This window comes from Silurus aristotelis (assembly GCF_946808225.1).
Source record: "Silurus aristotelis genome assembly, chromosome: 5".
In the NCBI taxonomy this organism is placed as follows: Eukaryota; Metazoa; Chordata; class Actinopteri; order Siluriformes; family Siluridae; genus Silurus; species Silurus aristotelis.
The window spans coordinates 11,169,704-11,189,559 of record NC_139578.1 but is presented as its reverse complement, the minus strand read 5'-3'; the positions used below and the strand labels follow the sequence as shown (position 1 = coordinate 11,189,559).

General features: G+C 36.4%; 1 protein-coding gene across 50 annotated transcripts in view; it reads right to left on the bottom strand.

Annotated features, from left to right (window-relative positions):
- ank2b (ankyrin 2b, neuronal) overlaps positions 1-19,856 on the bottom strand; it is a 121,224-nt gene that overhangs the window by 27,082 nt on the left and 74,286 nt on the right. For 21 of the 50 annotated variants that reach the window (XM_083542089.1, XM_083542103.1, XM_083542108.1 and 18 more), the window contains 12 exons: positions 18,533-18,568; positions 17,194-17,418; positions 15,585-15,683; positions 14,086-14,240; positions 5,498-5,709; positions 5,132-5,336; positions 4,680-4,776; positions 4,344-4,572; positions 4,006-4,131; positions 3,766-3,888; positions 3,055-3,087; positions 2,346-2,367 (listed from right to left, as the gene is read on the bottom strand). In XM_083542089.1, coding sequence (XP_083398215.1) covers positions 2,346-2,367; positions 3,055-3,087; positions 3,766-3,888; positions 4,006-4,131; positions 4,344-4,572; positions 4,680-4,776; positions 5,132-5,336; positions 5,498-5,709; positions 14,086-14,240; positions 15,585-15,683; positions 17,194-17,418; positions 18,533-18,568 — 1,562 coding nt within the window. The remainder of the gene's footprint in view (positions 1-2,345; positions 2,368-3,054; positions 3,088-3,765; positions 3,889-4,005; positions 4,132-4,343; positions 4,573-4,679; positions 4,777-5,131; positions 5,337-5,497; positions 5,710-14,085; positions 14,241-15,584; positions 15,684-17,193; positions 17,419-18,532; positions 18,569-19,856) is intronic. The other 29 variants (XM_083542071.1, XM_083542088.1, XM_083542099.1 and 26 more) reach the window with 5 other exon arrangements.

Below are 19,856 nucleotides of genomic sequence, written 5' to 3'. Positions count from 1 at the left end.
AATGCTATTAATTACATTTAATAATGTGGTAATGTATATAATGTGATCCTAACTGCAACAAATATATATAGTAAGTAATCAAATCTGTTGCTTTAATCAATCCATGCAAATGGGTGTAAAGTCTATTTCAATTTAAGATCATGTCAGCATGTTTACTTTCTTATATTCAAGTGCACATACATGCATATTCATTATTTAAATTACATACTAATGTGATGTCAGCAATATATATACAGTTGAGCGGAATATTTACATTCACCTTGTCTCATTCAAACTAAATTTGTAAAACTCCAAACATTCCATATTATCAAGCATTTCCTGTGTGAATTTACTTTATTGCAAGAATAGGTAATTCTAAAATAATATCTGAGAGATTGATTTTAGCTTCAACTGACTATTTCTTATTTTTAGCATTTCAATCTTCAGTGGAATTCAGAGGGTAGCCTCCCACAATTTTCTCCCAATCCTGAAGATTGATTGGATGCTGGAATGTTTTTCTATTCTTCCTGACAGAACTGATTTAACTCAGTTTTGGGTATTTATACATGCATGTAAACACCTTCAGTTGTTTGGAGGAAGTGGATTTGTTGTGGTCAACATTATTTTTTGAGGTCTTGGTTAGGTTACTTGGATTTTTATCTCTTTATCATGGGTAAAAGGGCACTAGCTCATGATAGAGCCACAAGCAATCTTCCAATTAATCTTTAATTATAACAATTAGGCAGTCAAAAGTTTATTAAATCAATTCATGTGCACTTCTTCAACTTGGTATATGTAAACATTTGACCCACTATTATAGTAAGTATAGTAAATAGTAAATATGTCAAATACTTATCAATTGTTGTTATATTACCTAATTGAAATGTGGCAAATAAAATATATGGTTACACAAATACATTGTAAAAGATATTGATTTTTCTTTTTAGTCTAGGCATATGTAGATATTTGGCTCAAACTGTAGATAAATAGATAGATAGATAGATAGATAGATAGATAGATAGATAGATAGATAGATAGATAGATAGATAGATGGATGGATGGATGGATGGATGGATGGATGGATGGATGGATGGATGGATGGATGGATGGATGGATGGATGGATGGATGGATGGATGGATGGATGGATAGATAGATAGATAGATAGATAGATAGATAGATAGATAGATAGATAGATAGATAGATAGATAGATAGATAGATAGATAAATAAATAATTAATTATACTGTAGGGAAAGTGAAAACTACTTTGCTTTGCAGTCTGTTATAATATTTAATGGCAGATGGGACACTATTCAATGACACAAATATCACATTATGGATTGAATTTTTATGTTGCATGCTCATATGGAGACAGCATAACAATTATTCTATTTAATGCTTACAAATTGAGAAAACCAAAGATGTGGGAATGCATTTTACATTGCGGAATTGCTGGAATTTTAAGCAGCATTCACGTTTTACTTTTTTTAGTACATTTAGTACATACTTTTATGCCATTTAATCTAAGTCTAATTATAAACATGAAAAAGCATATACTAATTTATATGGTGATACTTTCTATTATGAGACATTTACCAAGCATTTATGGAAAAAGTCTTGTCAGCACTTTGTAAAATCCTGTATATTTCTTGACAGTTCAAGTTAGATCCTGTTATTACTTAGCAGGTATACACAGTTATTCCCTCACCAGCATCTCTTTTTCTCTCTCACAACAAATTCTTACTTTTTCTCTTTTTTAAAATCAATTCTTCATTCGAAAATACAAACTTACTTGTCATGTTACTGTGAAACCAAAAAGTGAAGTCTTAAGTCTCATGGATGTAAAGGTAAATATAAGCAGCTGACACAATGTGTCATTCATTAACAAATATTAAAAACTAAATGACAATCAAATTAATAAAAATGATCAGTTATTTTACTTTCTTAAAGGAGAAATACTCTTTGATTTTTCATCATTTTTATATACAAAATTGAAAAAAAGTACTCAAAATACTATAGATACTTATTATTATTATAATAATTATTATTACTATTATTATTGCATTTGCATTTATAGGAATCCTGAAAGATGATGCTGTTAAAAGAGCACTAGTGTAGTCCCCACATCCCTGGAGGTGACAAACTGGAAAATGAGCAAAAGCTTAAAAAAATTATACTGTCATCCTTAAATTGTGGCAAGCTAGATATGGGTTAAATAGGATACTTTGAAGTACCACATTCCCACTGCTATATTATAATTTGCTTATTTATCCAGCACACTCTTTTGTAGTTAATGTGTATGTGAGTTGGTTATAAGCAAACTTTTTAAAGAGTGGCAGATTAAGACTAGAAAAAGAAATGTCTTACATCTTTCAAGTGTTCCGCTAGTCTGAAAAAAAAAATTAAAACAACTGCGATTAGTTATAAACTACTGATGAGAAAGAAACATCAATAAAGGAGAATACAAACAACCAGGATACTATAAGGGTTGGCTTAAGAACAGGGAGAAACACAATGGGCAAATAATCAAACACGTTTTTCTTTAAATAAAATATGAATTGTGTATATAGTTTGTGCCATGCCGACTTGATACAAGGACCTTAATCCATAAATTAAAGAATTAAAAGCAATTTACTTCAGATAAAGATAAAAGCTTCAAACAAATGAATAAACTGTAAATTCAATGTGTTGTTTTGTTTTAAAGATGAGTCTCTAAAGCTCTAGTAATCTACATATGAATAATCGAAATATATATTAATTTTTTAATTATCTGTGAATACAGTATGTAGTCAATTTTGTAACATTCCAGGCAGGCCATGGCTGGCTATAATAAAAATTAAAACTATTTAATACTACAGAGTATACGATTTTAATTAATTTTTTTGCCTGGCCAAGACAATTAATGAAATATATGCAGTATACATATAAGTGAACTAATTGAAAATAATAATTGTAAGTAAACAAACAAATTAATAAATAAAAAAGGAAATTTTTTTAATCTGTTAAACAACTGAATAAACAGAACATCCAAAGGTGAGGATGTTAACACAATAGAGGTAAATATCTCCACAGTTACCTCCTCATCATGCTCTTGGTCTGAATCTGATTCCTTTAGGGAGCAAGAAGCAAATAAAGAGAAAAAGTATGAAGAGAGAGAGGGAGAGAGAGATACAGATTGAAAGGGAGACAGGGGACAGGATAGAGTTAAGGAAAAAGAGAATGGGAGAGAAAGAGAGAGAGAGAAAGAGAGAGAGAGAGAGAGAGGGAGGGTGGGAGAGAGAGAGAGCACGCAAAGCAGTTACCATAGCAACAGAGCCTGCAAGGTGTAGTATATAAGGGGTTGTGTGTGGAAGAATTGTACACCCTAAAATGCTCATACTGAATTATTTTTTATAGTTACTAATTAGTAATTATATGTTAATGCCCTTATTAACTTGCAAATAGCTATTTAACTAACCATAACTAAAACATACATTATATAATTATAATTACAATAATTTAAATTAACTAAATGCCCAAAAATAACCAGCTGGGATATGTTTGTGAAATATTATGCTTTAACATTTTGTTTATTTTATTCATACTATACTAAAGCATAGTTTATTATATGAGTGTGGAGAAAGTATGACAAACGTTTAACTTGAGTATATAATAGTTCATTTGATGGAAAAAGTGAAGTATAAACATAAATGTTTCAGAAAAACACACAGAAGCTTCGTTGATTGATGTGTGTTTTGTTTTTGTTTTTTTCTATTGTGCATTATAAAGTGATTGGGGGTTAAATTACCTTAGCATATGTTGGTAGAGCAATATTTAGGTTGCATATAGCATTGTGGGCCAAACTCCTATATGTCCTTGGTTCTTTCATGAAGGACAATCGACCACAAGGCTCCTGCGTGTTATCTCGTATCTGGAAGAATATTTACAAATATCCAAACGTCAGCAACAATATTAACAAAAATTCTACTTAACTGACTCCTACAAAAAATGAATGGTTTCAAGCATCATCATATGTTAGGAAGTTTACCTTTATAAATAGAGAAAGTCGGTTTTCTTTAAAGGCAAAAAAGCTGAAAATATGATGTTGGCCACTCTTGGTAAGGGGGACTAGATTTCCAAAGCAGTCCGCATAAATGGGTTTTCCTTCTAATACCTTTAATGGAACATCACATAAATAAAACCATTAAAAGCCCTAAAGATTTATACAGGCTTGTACAACTTAAAAGTAATTGTAAGAAATATGTACAGTATAGAACTGTATATTTATGTTCTGTACTGTACATCTGTAAAAAGTTAATTATCTATAATGCAGGACACGAGCTAAATTGCTGTACATACATTTGATCACACAGAACTTAACCTTACCTCCACATCTCGACTCCGAGCCACCTCTGTGAAGTTCTCCTGCTGTTCTAGAGTTTTATCTATCTTGTCATCGGTCATGCAGAAACAGCGCAGACGTGCTTCTATCGGATCATGGGTTTTGGCAAAGATGACAAATTTGGCCATGTACGGCACACAAATGATCTCCCGATACACCTGTGTGGCGAAGTTGACTGATTCATGGGCCTGTCGACAATCTATTAGCCAGAATCTAAATAGTGAAAGTTAGAAAACACAATAAGTGCAGCGAAATATGCAAAATATGCTAAACTGAATGGTATTTAATAGAATGACACAAAACTACCAATCAAAACCTACCTTGCAGAAACATTTGTAGTAAATGACACACAGTCATTAATGAAAGTTAAAGGTGTGGTTCCAGTAATATCCTCCCACTGAGCTGGTGTTGTTCCACCTGGTTAAACACAGTGGGGCAGAAAAACTAGGAACTAAGTTCTTAATTTTCTTAATTCTTTTTATTTATTAATATTTCATAATTAATGTGTGTTGAATAGTAGATTAAAAATTGTCAAATTTACTTTTTTGTAGTAGATTCATTTTTCAGACAAACATGTTATCCTTAATGTATTTCTTTATTGTTTATCAATGTATATTATAATGTAACGGATAAGATTAGCATCCTACTGAGTAGAGATGCATATTAAAGATCATGGGACACAACCTCCAACTTTAAATCTAACTATTATAAAATAACTTTTCCAAATATAATAATATAATGACTGATCATTCGCTTGTACAATTTTGCTCACCTGTGATGCTGCATAGCAAGCGGAGTGTTGGTGTATCTCCTCCAAAGCTGTTATGTATGGGGTCAGTGGATGTCTTGGGGACAGGAATGGTCATTGTGATGGGTTTATGAAACTTTCGCCTACGGGGTTCCAGGGTGACTATAGGACTAAATGTAGCTTTGTTTCCCAAGATCTTTCTCACCATATCTATGTTCACAGGCTGAGCCTAATTAAGAGAAATAAATATACACAATATGCCAGGAATCTTATTGTAAAATACAATTGATTGAAGAGAGAATTTTCCAGTTTCCAAAAAAGGAATCCAAAAAATTATTGAAATGTCAATAAAAATAAAAGAAACTGAAATGTAAAAATGAACTGCTGTACCTGTAATCCCACTCGAATGCGTTTTGTAAGTGCACCTTCTGGAAAGACAGCCTGAACTTGTGGTACCACTGTGCTGCTCAAAATCCCACCTTCTGGACCAATCAAATTACTGTCCTGTTTGATCCTTGAGACCACTGCGAAGTACTGTGGGAAGTCCCGGGTGATTAGGCGGCAAATACGCTTCCTCTCCAGCTCTTCTGGAGGATCCAAGTCTGAAGATACAGGTCAATACAATTATTTTGAGGTTTAGAATAACAAATTTAAATAGTTTTGTAGGCTAGATAAAAACTAGCCACAACCTTAAAGAATGCATAATTAATGGACAACTGAAAAGACCAAAATTAAATAGATTTTATTCCATAATGAATGGCCAGAGGTGGCAAAAGTACACACATCCTTTACTTAGGTAGAACTACAGATACTCATGTTTTAAAATACTCGGGTAAAAGTTGAAGTACTGATTAACATTTTTTGCTTAAGTGAAAGTAAAGAAGTCTTGGCTCTGACATGTACTTAAGTAAAAAGTAGTTATTACTTCCACATGTTTTAGCTGTTAACTGGACCTCACATAGATAGATAGATAGATAGATAGATAGATAGATAGATAGATAGATAGATAGATAGATAGATAGATAGATAGATTAGATAGATTAGATAGATTAGATAGATTAGATAGATTAGATAGCCTAGTGGGTTAATGTCAGTATCCCCACAAGGATGAGTTTGAGAGTTTGATTTCTGGTCGAGCTGCTTGCTGTGTTGGTAAATAAAACTTCTGGACCTTGTCCCCTCTAAAAACATTTCAATTCTGTCCTTTCTGTGTTGGATTAATTTCTTGATTTCCTGGTCTTTAATGAAAGGTAACTCCACCAAAAAAAAAACTGTGGTAGCTCAGTGGGTTAAGGCTTGTGCCTGAACATGGTCCTTAATATAGTCCACGCTGGTGATAAGGTTTCGAAGCCAGTCCTACATGCCTTCTTTCTTACTGTGCTGGCATGAAACAAAGTATAAACCCTCCAAAAAGCACACATGCTTTTCAGCAGCGGTCGCTCAGTGGTTTAAGGCTTGTGCCTCATCTAAACATGCTTCCCCGTCTGATCTCTTCCATGGTTGAATGGGTTAAGGCTGGTGCCTCGCTGATAGTGAGGATCAGGGTTTGAATCCTGCTAGTTGCGATGTAGGTTATCTTTCTTTAGCTTTATATTATTTTGTTGATGGTTTAAAGATAGATAGACCTGTTCTAAACCTGCTCTGGCCTGTCTTCCCTGATGGTTCAGTGGGTTAAATCAGGTTTCATGCTTTTGGTGGGGTTCAGGGTTCGAATCCTGCTTTCTGTCTGCCAGTCACGATCAGGATTCACTTCCTACATCTTTCTTTAGCGATATATTTTTGTTTTTAATGGGTTGAAAAGAAAGATAGACCTGCTCTAAATAAGCTTCCTAGCCTGTCCTCACCAATGGTTCAATGGGTTAAGGTTGGTATCTTGCTAGTGGTGGGGATCATGGTTCAAGTCCCACTTTCTTCCTGTTATTTACAATGTGGGTTCAACTACGTACAGTACAGACCAAAAGTTTATATATATTATATACAGTACAGACCAAAGGTTTGGACACACCTGCTCATTCAAAGAGTTTTCTTTATTTTCATGACTATGAAATTGTAGAGTCACACTGAAGGCATCAAAACTATGAATTAACACATGTGGAATTATATACATAACAAAAAATTGAACTGAAAATATGTCATATTGTAGGTTCTTCAAAGTAGGCATCAAGAAAATGCCAAGAGTGTGCAAAGCAGTAATCTAAGCAAAAGGTGGCTACTTTGAAGAACCTACAATATGACATATTTTCAGTTGTTTCACACTTTTTAAATGTATATAATTCCACGTGTTAATTCATAGTTTTGATGCCTTCAGTGTGACTCTACAATTTTCATAGTCATGAAAATAAAGAAAACTCTTTGAATGAGAAGGTGTGTCCAAACTTTTGGTCTGTACTGTACATCTGTATTTGCTTCCTACATTTTTCTTTACCGTTAAATTCTTGTGTTGATGGTTTGAAAAGAATGATAGACCTGCTCTAATCAAGCTTCTTATCCTATTTTTTTCTGATGGCTTAGTGAATTAAAGCTGGTACTTTGCTAATGTTGGTGGTCAGGGGTCAAACCTGGCTTTCTGTCTGCTAGTCATGAGGTAGGTTAAATTCCTGATTCCTACATCTTCATATTCTTGTTTTGATGTGTTAAAAAGAAAGATAGACCTGCTCTAAACAAGCTTCCCAGCTTGTCCTTCCTGATGGTTCAGTGGGTTAATGCTGGTGCCTTGCTAATGGTGTGAATCAGGGTTCGAACCCTGCTAGTCACGTCATGGGTTTGCTTCCTATGTCTGTCTTTAGCATTATATTCTTGTGTTGATGCTTTGTAAGAAAAGATAGACCTGCTCTAAACAATCGTCACAGCCGGTCCTTCCCAATGGTTCAGTGGATAAAGACTGGTATTTCACTGTTAGTGGGGTTCAGGGTTCGAATCCTGCTTTCTGTACATTCTGTCTGGTCTGAATTTCTTGCTTTGAAGCCTGAAACAAACGATAAACCCCCAAAAAAAAGAAGGTGTGTTGTGGGACTTGATGGCGTTGTGATAAAAGCCTTGCCTCTGTGCTCAGAAGTTGCTGGTTCAAATCTGGCTTGTCCCCACACTGGGTAAGCTGTGTGGAAAGTAGTGTCTGGTGAGCAATGAGGTAGTTGACTGTAAACAAAGGCTGTGTAGACCTGCTGCTTCACAGCCTCAGAAAAAGTGAGGGTGATAGGTTTTTGGCAGAATTTTTCCTTATATATGCAAAACTAAGTCGATACTTTTTTTAACGTTTTTGCTTCATAACCCCCTGTTTTCAGCTTCTCAGACGCCGGGGGGGCAGATGCCCGGAAATTGCCCCCCTGCTTCAGGATACACCCTCCGAAATCACATCCAACCTTCCACGCAGCCATTTCTGACACCTTCCTTACTACAGCCAACGGAACCTTCCACACTCTTAACTTTGAGCCCTGGCCGGGGTTTGAACCGGCAACCTCTCAAACCAGAGGTAAAGCTCTTCCAATTGAGCCACAGGATCTCCTGCAAGAACCTGAATTTTAGGACCTTTTTTGTTTCTTTTTAAAAACTTTTTAAACAATTTAAAGGAAAGCTAATCGGTAGGAATCAAACCGGGTAAGTCAGATAGCAGCGACCACTTCACTGACCATTATACCAACACAGGAGAGACCAACAAGCCTTTGCCACACCTCCAACACCTGCACCACTGATATACCATGATTTGCCAGCAACCAATTTTAATGATCTTTCATTGTTCTGTTTTTAAAAACTTCTTATAATGTTCAATTTGAAACTAGAGGTAAGAATCGAACCAGGGAGGTCTTTCATCATAGATCACTAATGGCATTACTTCAAAACTCAAAACTTTGTTAGACATGTAAATAAGCAGGAAAGACAAAGACAAAGAGACACAGACACAGCTTTAGAAAGAGTAAGAAACAAATAGAGAGACAGCAAGAGAGAGAAATATACAGTGAGACAGAGACATTTACTAAAAGAGACACAAAGACAATTAGATAGAGAAAATAGAGAGACAAAGATAGCGAGATTTAGCCACTTCCTTTTGGAAGTGTTTATCCCGAGAGACTCTTAATGATCTCATTTACTAAATGAGCAGTAGTGAGTTAAGGGCTTGCTCAGGTGCCCAAAACTGGCAGCTTGGAGGTGTTAAACATGTATCATATGTACAGCATGTGATATAAATGTAAGCATATGTACAGTGATTAAATATAAAGGCTATATCAGTGCAGAGACGTGTGGACATCATTTAGACCCTGTGCTATGTTTCCACACGGAGTGAGGTGTTAGTGAGGTGATACCGGAGAAAATGCACCTCTTCATGTCAAGTCAGGAAGCTTATATATATATATATATATATATATATATATATATATATATATATATATATATATATATATATATATATACAGTGGGTACGGAAAGTATTCAGACCCCCTTAAATTTTTCACTCTTTTTTATTTTGCAGCCATTTGCTAAAATCATTTAAGTTCATTTCTTTTCCTCATTAATGTACACATAGCACGCTATATTGACAGAAAAACACAGAATTGTTGACACTGTTGCAGATTTATTAAAAAAGAAAAACTAAAATATCACATGGTCCTAAGTATTCAGACCCTTTGCTCAGTATTTAGTAGAAGCACCCTTTTGATCTAATATAGCCATGAGTCTTTTTGGGAAGGATGCAACAAGTTTTTCACACCTGGATTCAGGGATCCTCTGCCATTCCTCCTTGCAGATCCTCTCCAGTTCTGTCAGGTTGGACGGTAAACGTTGGTGGACAGCTATTTTTAGGTCTCTCCAGAGATGCTCAATTGAGTTTAAGTCATTGCTCTGGCTGGGCCATTCAAGAACAGTCACGGAGTTGTTGTGAAGCCACTCCATCGCTATTTTAGCTGTGTGCTTAGGGTCATTGTCTTGTTGGAAGGTAAACCTTCAGCCCAGTCTGAGGTCCAAAGCACTCTGGAGAAGGTTTTCGTCCAGGATATCCCTGTGCTTGGCCGCATTCATCTTTTCCTTGATTGCAACCAGTCGTCCTGTCCCTGCAGCTGAAAAACACCCCCACAGCATGATGCTGCCACCACCATGCTTCATTGTTGAGACTGTACTGGACAGGTGATGAGCAGTGCCTGGTTTTCTCCACACATACCGCTTAGAATTAAGGCCAAAAAGTTCTATTTTGGTCTCATCAGACCAGAGAATCTTATTTCTCACCATCTTGGAGAACTCCATGCGGGTTTTCATGTGTCCTGCACTGAGGAGAGGCTTCCGTCGGGCCACTCTGCTATAAAGCCCCACTGGTGAAAGGCTGCAGTGATGGTTGACTTTCTACAACTTTCTCCCATCTCCCGACTGCATCTCTGGAGCTCAGCCACAGTGATCTTTGGGTTCTTCTTTACCTCTCTCACCAAGGCTCTTCTCCCCCGTTAGCTCAGTTTGGCCGGACGGCCAGCTCTAGGAATGGTTCTGGTCGTCCCAAACGTCTTCCATTTGAGGATTATGGAGGCCACTGTGCTCTTAGGAACCTTAAGTGCAGCAAAAAAATTTTTGGAACCTTGGCCAGATCTGTGCCTTGCCACAATTCTGTCTCTGAGCTCTTCAGGCAGTTCCTTTGACCTTAATGATTCTCATTTGCTCTGACATGCATTGTGATCTGTAAGGTCTTATATAAACAGGTGTGTGGCTTTCCTAATCAAGTCCAATCAGTATAATCAAAAATTTCTGGACTCAAATGAAGGTGTAGAACCATCTCAAGGATGATCAGAAGAAATGGAGAGCACCTGAGTTAAATATATGCGTGTCACAGCAAAGGGTCTGAATACTTAGGACCATGTGATATTTCAGTTTTTCTTTTTTAATAAATCTGCAAAAAGGTCAACAATTCTGTGTTTTTCTGTCAGTATGGGGTGCTATGTGTACATTCATGAGGAAAATAAATGAACTTAAATGATTTTAGCAAATGGCTGCAATATGACAAAAAGTGAAAAATTTAAGGGGGTCTGAATACTTTCCGTACCCACTGTATATATAAACGCCACCCAGAGGGTAAATTGTGAGAATCATGGCGGATTGTGGTGTTTGATTTGAGACTCAGAAATAAAACAAAAGTTTACTGATTAAAAATATTTTTATCTGGAGGTAATTTATTAATTTTATATCTAAGTAAAGAAAGGAAAAAATTTTGTGCTGTCAAAATAATTTAAATTATATATATATATATATATATATATATTAATACAAAACTAATTAAAAATGTTGTTACCTAATGAATGTTTCCAGGCTGAAGATCCACATATAGAACACAAGCAGAAAAAAGGGATGATGATGATCAGGAATGTGTCTGTTCTCAGTCATGTTTACATCACTGACTCCCTCTGTCTCATCCACATTAACCCCAAACTTCTTACTGCCTTCTGTGGTGAGTGAGAGTCAGGATTTTATACACCAGTGGATTGAACGCGCAATGACAGGAAATCGGTTGTTCGGCTGAAATCGGCGCGCAGTGAAAATAAAAAAATAATATTTCACCAAATCAGTGGATTAAAACTAAAGTAACGAGTCTGTTTTGAAAATTTAAGAAGTAAAAAGTACAGATATTTGTGTAAAAATTTAATGAGTAAAAGTAAAAAGTTACCGAAAAATATATTTGTACTTCGTTACTTCCCACCTCTGTGAATAACATTATATTCTTGTCCAAAAAAGCAGAAATTCCTTCAGATCCACATTACTATTATAGATGAAGAAATATGCTATTTTATTTTTTTCTTTCCTGACCTACAGGTTTATTGGGCAAGTCTTTAGATATGCAAGGGCTAGTGTAATCACTTTCTGTTTTCCCACCCTAACAGAACAATTATTATGCTATTTCAGCACAAGAGGGAGATCCCAAACCTGTGTTTAGAGTTATTATGGCCTTTAGGGAAGAACTTTTCATTTAACTTATTACAAATATTTGTAATAAATTTATGAGACCCAAAAGAGGCATTATCCTCAGTACTGTGGAATGCTGAGAAGAGTAAAAAGTCAGTTGGACCAGGTGGCATACCGGTAGAAGCATGGAGATGTTTGGCAGCGATGGCAGTGTAGCTTTTAACAAGATTGTTTAACAATAAGGGAGATGTGCAGACCAGCAGTAACTACAGGGGAATACAGTTGAACAGTCACACCATGAAGAGTAGTGGAACCCAGGCTGAGAGAAGCAGTGACCATCTGTGAGCAACAGTATGGTTTCATGCTGAAGAAGCGCACCACTGACGCATTATTTGCTTTGAGAATGTTGATGGAGAAGTATAGGGAAGGTCAGAAGAAGTTGCATTGTGTGTTGTGGTATTGTATGAGGGAGTCAGGTGTGTCAGAGAAATATGTAAGGGTGGTGCAGGACATGTATGAGGACAGTGTGACAGCAGTAAAGTGTGCAGTAGGAACAACAGACTGGTTCAAGTAGAGGTTGGACTGCATCAAGGATCGGCTCTGAGCCTTTTCCTGTTTGCAGTGGTGATGGGCAGGTTGATGGACAAGGTCAGACAGAAGTGTACGTGGACTATGATGATTGCGGATAATATTGTGATATTGTGAGGAAGGCATGATTGAGATGGTTTGTGTATGTGCAGAGGAGGGACACAGGGTATATGCTGTAGAAGAATGCTGAGGATGGAGCCACCAGGAAGGAGAAAAAAAGAGGAAGGCTAAGAAGGAGGTTTACGGATGTGACGATGGAGGACATGCGGGTAGTTGGTTTGAAAAATTTGTGGCCTTATTTGCGCAATCTTTTCGTTGAAAAGAAGATTTTGAGCTCATGATAATATATTTTAAAATGTCTATAATAATATAATATAATATATATAAAATATAGAATAAAATGTTATAATAATAAACTCATAAATCAATTAAATAAATAATTAATATAATTATACAGTGGAACCCGGTTATGTCGATGTCCTAGGGGGTTGCCAAAAAGCATCGAGATAACCGATGATCAAGATAAACGAAAATCAATATGGCGGCAGTATATTAACGTGCTTGAAATTTCTTTATGTACATGATGTGCGTCAATAAATGAGAATGTGCATGCACGTGTTTTTGGAGGGTTTTTTTTACACAACAGTGTTGCTGCGATTTGTTTGATGAAAGCATGCTATAAAAATACATACAGTACATGTTTGTTAACTGTCAGGAATCCACCTGCCGCGCCCCCTTCGGCGTGGCAGGTGCTTTCTCGGCCGCTTTCTCTGAAGCTCCCCGCTTCAATCGCGCACATATGGTGCTCGTTTAGCATCATCACCAGCTCCTATTTAAACTTCCACGCTCTCACCGTCCGTTATTGTTGTTATTGTTGGTATATGCTGGTTCACGGCGGTCGTTGTTATCGTTCATGTGTATCCCGGTACGTGCCTTCCCACCGGCACTCTCTCAACGGCTGCGCATTTCTTCCCAAAGCGCATCGCGGATTCCCCCCGATCCTGCCGGTGTTTATTCTATGTTTTTGCTGCCCATCCCACGTTCCGCGCCGCGCTCCTACCAACTAAGAATTACTTGCTGCTTCTGAGAAAGGCCCCACATGGACAGTCTTAAAGACTAAAGACTGCTATAGATTTTACCACATGGGCACAATAAAAATTACTGCTGACAGTCTCACTAAATATTGCACTTACTGAAAACACTCTACAGTACACTTAATCTCCATGCCATTAACCGTTTGGTTACTGTTTGGTAAAATCATCTTCCATTAGATACTTCAACATGTGATTAACACCTCCTAAGTTCTTTAGCCTCAACCACTGACTTTCACTCATTAGTACTGATTGCCTTATAAGGATCGCTCAATTTACTGTTAGCTGATTATTTACAGTTTTACAGTTCAGATATGGATGCAACACTTGAGATGACAAGAAGAAGCAATAGGAAAATGGCTGTATTTATTGCAAATACTTTGTTGATTGTGTATGTGCACACAAGGCTGTCAGATGTCAGAAGCCCACCTTCGTCCATGCCATTAAGGATTTGATTGAGTTCCTCTTCTGTATATTCACACTGATGCTCTTTCCAGCTTTCTCCTGTCTCACTGCGCAGGATCACCAGTTCTCTCTCCTTCCCCCGCAGAGCAGCAAAATGTGGAATCTCCACAATTACTGGGCTAAAACAATTACACAAAAATGGGTTTAATCAAATTGTATTCTACAAAAAGATAACTGGAGGATCACTAATGTCATTGTGCATGAATTATATGCCAGCTATATATTAGTAGATTGTACATGAACTGAAACACAAGTTACACACCTCAAACTCAAGATATAACACAAATGTAGAACAAACACAGATAGAACTGGAACTAAATGTACCATTCATTTTAGATGTTTTAGTGCTATTGTGAAAGCACACAAAATCATCTGAAGGCAGTCCAACAATGCAATACATAAAAGTGAAATAATGTGCAATTTACAGGTAAAGAGTATACAGTAGCTGTGTCTCTTTAAACACAAAATAACTACAGAAACTGTATGGCCATAGATATAAACATGATAGATGCCTTTTTAGCCTAAGCTAGGACTTAGATGCCTATGAGTTGGGCAGCTTGTTATATGAACATAAGTTATAACTTTTCATAGGTAGCATAAAGTTACCTAGCCTCTGTTGATTTACATTTACGGCATTTGGCAGATGCCCTTATCCAGAGTAACTTACATCTGAGCAGAGGAGGGTTAAGGGCCTTACTCAAGGGCCCAGCAGTGAAATCTTGATAGTGGTTGGATTTGAACTTATGAACTTCAATCCAATGTCCAATGCCTTAATCACTGAGCTACCACCAGACTAGTAATTTATGTAATTTGTGTAATTAAATTTAAATTTACCAGTTAACATTACCAGTTTATCAATTCATGAAAATCTATAATTGTGTTATTGCTGATAATCTTGTTATATGAAATAAATGCCTTTTAATAGTCTAATATCCAAACAATATTAAGAATTTGTGTAATATATTTGAATGTAAAACAATACAATACATAGTTTAAGAAACAAATTATAATGTATATTACATAATGTAAATTAGGGTAGCCATGCATCTCTTTTAAAAATGGCTAGCAACCAAATGTAAGTTTCCAGGTTACTGGATGTGCTGGTGTTATACTGTAGGTAGCAACAGAGACTACTGTGGCATCTACTGTTTCCATATCTATGGCAGCAACACAAACCATTTAAATGCATGTTTGAAAAGCCTGCCATGCTCTGCATGAACTCCCACTTTATTGCAAGTGGTTTAGACATATGATGCAAGGCCAAAAAAAACTTAACAAAAAACACCAATATGATCTCAAAAAACAATAAACAAAAAACTCAGTGAACAAAAAACTATTACTGTTACAGTCTACTATCCAAACACACACACACACACTAACACATGATCAAGGGGAAAAATTAATCAACAAAAAGCCGGGATATGGGACCAGCATCCATGGATTGTTTCATATGTCACTCCTACCCCAGGAATTTGGTCCCTGGTGGCCCCAGCTGAAGGATGCGGCTAACCAAACTCTCGCCCTCATTCAGAGGGGGCGGGGCAGTAGGGAGATGGAGCTTACTGTCATCCAACAGCAGCAAGGGAAAAAGAGAGCACAAACAGTTTGGGGCTGAATCTCCAATCTTCAGTGACATTTTCTAACTAGGCCTCCCGAATTATGGGTTAATTATAACCCACTTTTATAAGGTTGCTTCAAGAATATTTAAAACTGTGTTGTTGTTTGTTGAAAACAGAATCACAATAATTTATTCAAAAGCAAATGTTTTTAGGGCCATATTCAAGGTTATGCATATGTTGTAAGTTAGGTACTTAAATTGTGCACTTCATTATCTGACCACTGGATAACAGACTTATATAGTACACTGACTGTTTTACCACAGAAATGTTTATGCAGATATGAGTTTTCCAAAAACATTTCTGTGTCTCAGTGTCTGTCCTTGAACTTGTTCTTGTCTAATTCGTTCTTGTGGACTGAAATTTATGTAGCCTGCTGATTCTTATTAAAATTAGGAACTCCACCTACTTAAATGTACTATTTTTTATAGCAGGTGGATACTTAGTCATTTATCCATTCATCATTCATGGACATGTTTTTGCTAAGAAGTGCACAATTACCCAAAACGTTGGCATTTTAACCACTGCTTCAGCTTTATAAGTTCTGCCACCATCAGTACAAATACTTAGTTATTTCTAGTTCATTGTGCAAAAATAGGATGTGCTCTGTCAAGCACTATTTAAAGACTTGCAATCGATGTATATGGAACACAATACTAAAATAAGACATTAGAAAGTAGTCATGTGATTATCATAACTAGAACCTTTTACATGTCCTGATCATGACAATTAGCCTTATTTTATACTTATTTACAGTATATTAGACTACTATTAGACATGTTAATACATTTTTTATGTTAGACTTTATATTGCAATTGACAGAAAAAAAAAACTTTTGACTTAAAGTGCAACTGAAAGCCTGTTGTATAAAATCTGGAAACTACAGACAGGTAATTTTTATACTCTGAATGGACCTCCCAGAAATTTACCAGTATAAGCTGACTTTGAATACAAAGACACATATTGGTCTCACTCTTGAGCTAACCTTAAACATGGCCGTCAAACCAGAAAAGAGATTCTGCTGGCATTAAGTCACTCACAATAAACATATCAAACCAATCATGGATTGTGTTTTATTAGTGGGGAGCTTTGCTTTGCAAAATGGTTAATCAAGCCTTAAAGTTTTCCTTATGGCAAGCTGCGAAGCAAACAAAAGTCTTGAGTGTTACTGCAAATGTCTCTGTTTAAGCGCAGATAAGAAATACAAGCTGTTTAAATGGAGGCAAAGGTGAAGTAAGTCTATAAATCTAAGCAAAAACAAGAAAAAGGCATTGAATATAATGGTATATAGTTAGACTGTACAGATGTTCAGCCCTTAAGAATTACTGTATATAAACCATTTAGAATCAATAAAAGGTTTTTATTTAGGAATGAGTTTCCAGGTGGTCATCAGCTTTTGGTTACATTTTTGTGTCATATATTTTACATCAGTTACTGCAAAATTAGAACAACTTACCCGAGAAATTGAGCACCAGATGGTCCGACCTCAATAATTCGGCTAGCTAGCCCATCTCCCTCAACCATCGGGGGCATGGTTGCTAAACGATGTCGTTTCACTAGGCGACAGGTTACTCGTGTTGGAGCGCCACACTTCCTGGGAGGGATGATGATGCGCAGGCCATTATGGCGGCACCCTCGCATGGCACCGCCTCGGGCATCCACCATGAAACTGACAAGAAAGCTGTAAATCAGACAAACATTTATGTCAGTATAAACCACCTTTGATATATCAGTGAGGTTAAGGTTTGTGTTCGTTTACATGCAAATACAAGAAGGATAAATGTGGCAGGGTAAACCTGTGTGCACAACACACACAACAACAATACCACACTCAACAGCAGAAACATTCCCTGGCATGCTTGAAATGTATGATGCTGGATACACTGCCAGGATTCACATGAGCACAGCATTCTGATGAGTGTGTGTAAACTTATGGAATGCAAGACGGTCATAGTGAGGTAAAGAAGAATACAATGGTTCAATACATCTTGAAAGGTGAATGGGTTTTAAAGCATTTTACACATACTAAAAAAATTTAATATAGTGGTCCCCCGGAATTTACGTTCTAAGACCCCCTGCGAGTTCAGAAAATCGGTGAATTATGGACGCACCCCCCACCGCCCCTATGGTACCTTAGTAAATTCATTTAGACATTATGTCACTTTAATAGAATAATGTGTTTTAAAAAATTTTTATGAAATTTGATAGTGAAAACATAGTTTAAAATGTTATTCCTAACGTTCCTGAACATTCGGTCTTGCTGCGGATTACCGCAAATTTTAAGATAATCTGCAACTTGCTGTTAATTAGGTTCCAAATAAGAAGCAGGGAATTTCCCGAGCCAACGTGAATTATCGGGGGTTGACTGTATTATGCTTTACAGTTTAACCAGGTGTACACAATTGCAAAAATTACTTTATAATATTTAATAGACATAGTTAGCATTCAAAATGACTACGATTGAACATTATTAATTACCTAACAGGCCTTAGAGAAATAAATGATAAAACAGGTAAAAGTTGTGTTAGTGGGATTATGTTACAATGCACATATTAATAAAAATGAGAAATGCATTCACTCCCAAAAGTTTGAGATTTTAACCCTCAATGCTTCAGGCAGATAATAATGAGTCCATATTAGCAAGCCACAGCAAACAAATGTAAATATGTTTCTGTGATTTAATTTGAGATCAAGAGGGCTGACAGGCAAAACAGTGATTAGAGAGCTGTCTGTATGGGTTGCACAGTGCAAGTAGAAGGGTGTCAATGGTCATATATTAAAATGCAGCCAGTCACCTGCTGCTGTCATGTTCATGGCACGGAGAAGAATGGCTGGAGAGAGAACAAAAAACCCATCAGAATAAGGAAGATATTGAGATAGATAGATAGATAGATAGATAGATAGATAGATAGATAGATAGATAGATAGATAGATAGATAGATAGATAGATAGATAGATAGATAGAGAGAGAGAGAGAGAGAGAGAGAGAGAGAGAGAGAGAGAGAGAGAGAGAAAACGAGAGAAAAAGAGAGTTGGAGAAGCAGAGAGGCATATAAAGACCAAAAGCCAAAGTTGAGAAATTTGTTAGGGAGTGTACTTTGTAATTGAGAAAATCATAAAATCTTGTATTTACACCAAAAAATCTGAGAATGATATTGTCTGCAATAATCTGTTTGTAGTCAAACAGAACAGCCACTTTAATGTCTATACTGACTACACCCCAATACAAATCCAATAGGCTAGTTTTTCTATAACATCACCATATTACTAGAAAACTTTTTGTACTCAGGCAAACATTTTTCTCCCATTTGGCAAACCCATGCTTTTTCCAGGTTCCATGATGACCACAGTGGTAGATGTCATGGCCAATCTGCCCTCATATGAGGGCCACACCACAGTAGTGGTTATAGACCCTCCAGCTCATTCTCCTTCCTGTCTTACCCACAACATTCTAAAGCAGATACATTTCTTTTAGAACAAAATGACTGGTATCTGTTCATTTGATCCATTCCCAAGCTAACACACTGAAACTGTTAATGGGAATTTGAATGTTCTAAGATTTCTGCAATGCAATCACCAGGCTCACAATTTAACCACAATTGCTGAATTGCTTTTCATTGTATTTCCATTGCTTACTGGACTATCAGCTTCATCTCTTATTATGGAATTCAACACTCAGATACATCAGCTGTTGATAAAAAATTTTATATATATATATAATTACTGTATGTTAAACAGATCAATGACACCTTCATTAACAGTCACCACTCTGAAACTTCCATTTAAGATTCTGTTGACTTCAGATTTAAAAAAAAAAAAAAAAAAAAAAAAGAACTCAGCCCACAAAACGGGGATATTCAGATTCATTCAACCGAGCAGTAGTGTTAACTACAAGCTACAGTCAGAAAGCAGATCTCCAAGCATCCCTGATTGGTGGATCAAAATCTTGGTCCAATTTAAGATGTTATCTCAGTAAACCTCCTCACAAGAGCCCAGATGTGCACTGCAGGGTTTAGGACCACTCCTAATATTAAAATAGTTTTTTGATATGGAACTGGTAATTAAGTAGTAAGGCAACAGGTTTAATAACAGATCAGGGGAATAAAATGATCTGTCTAC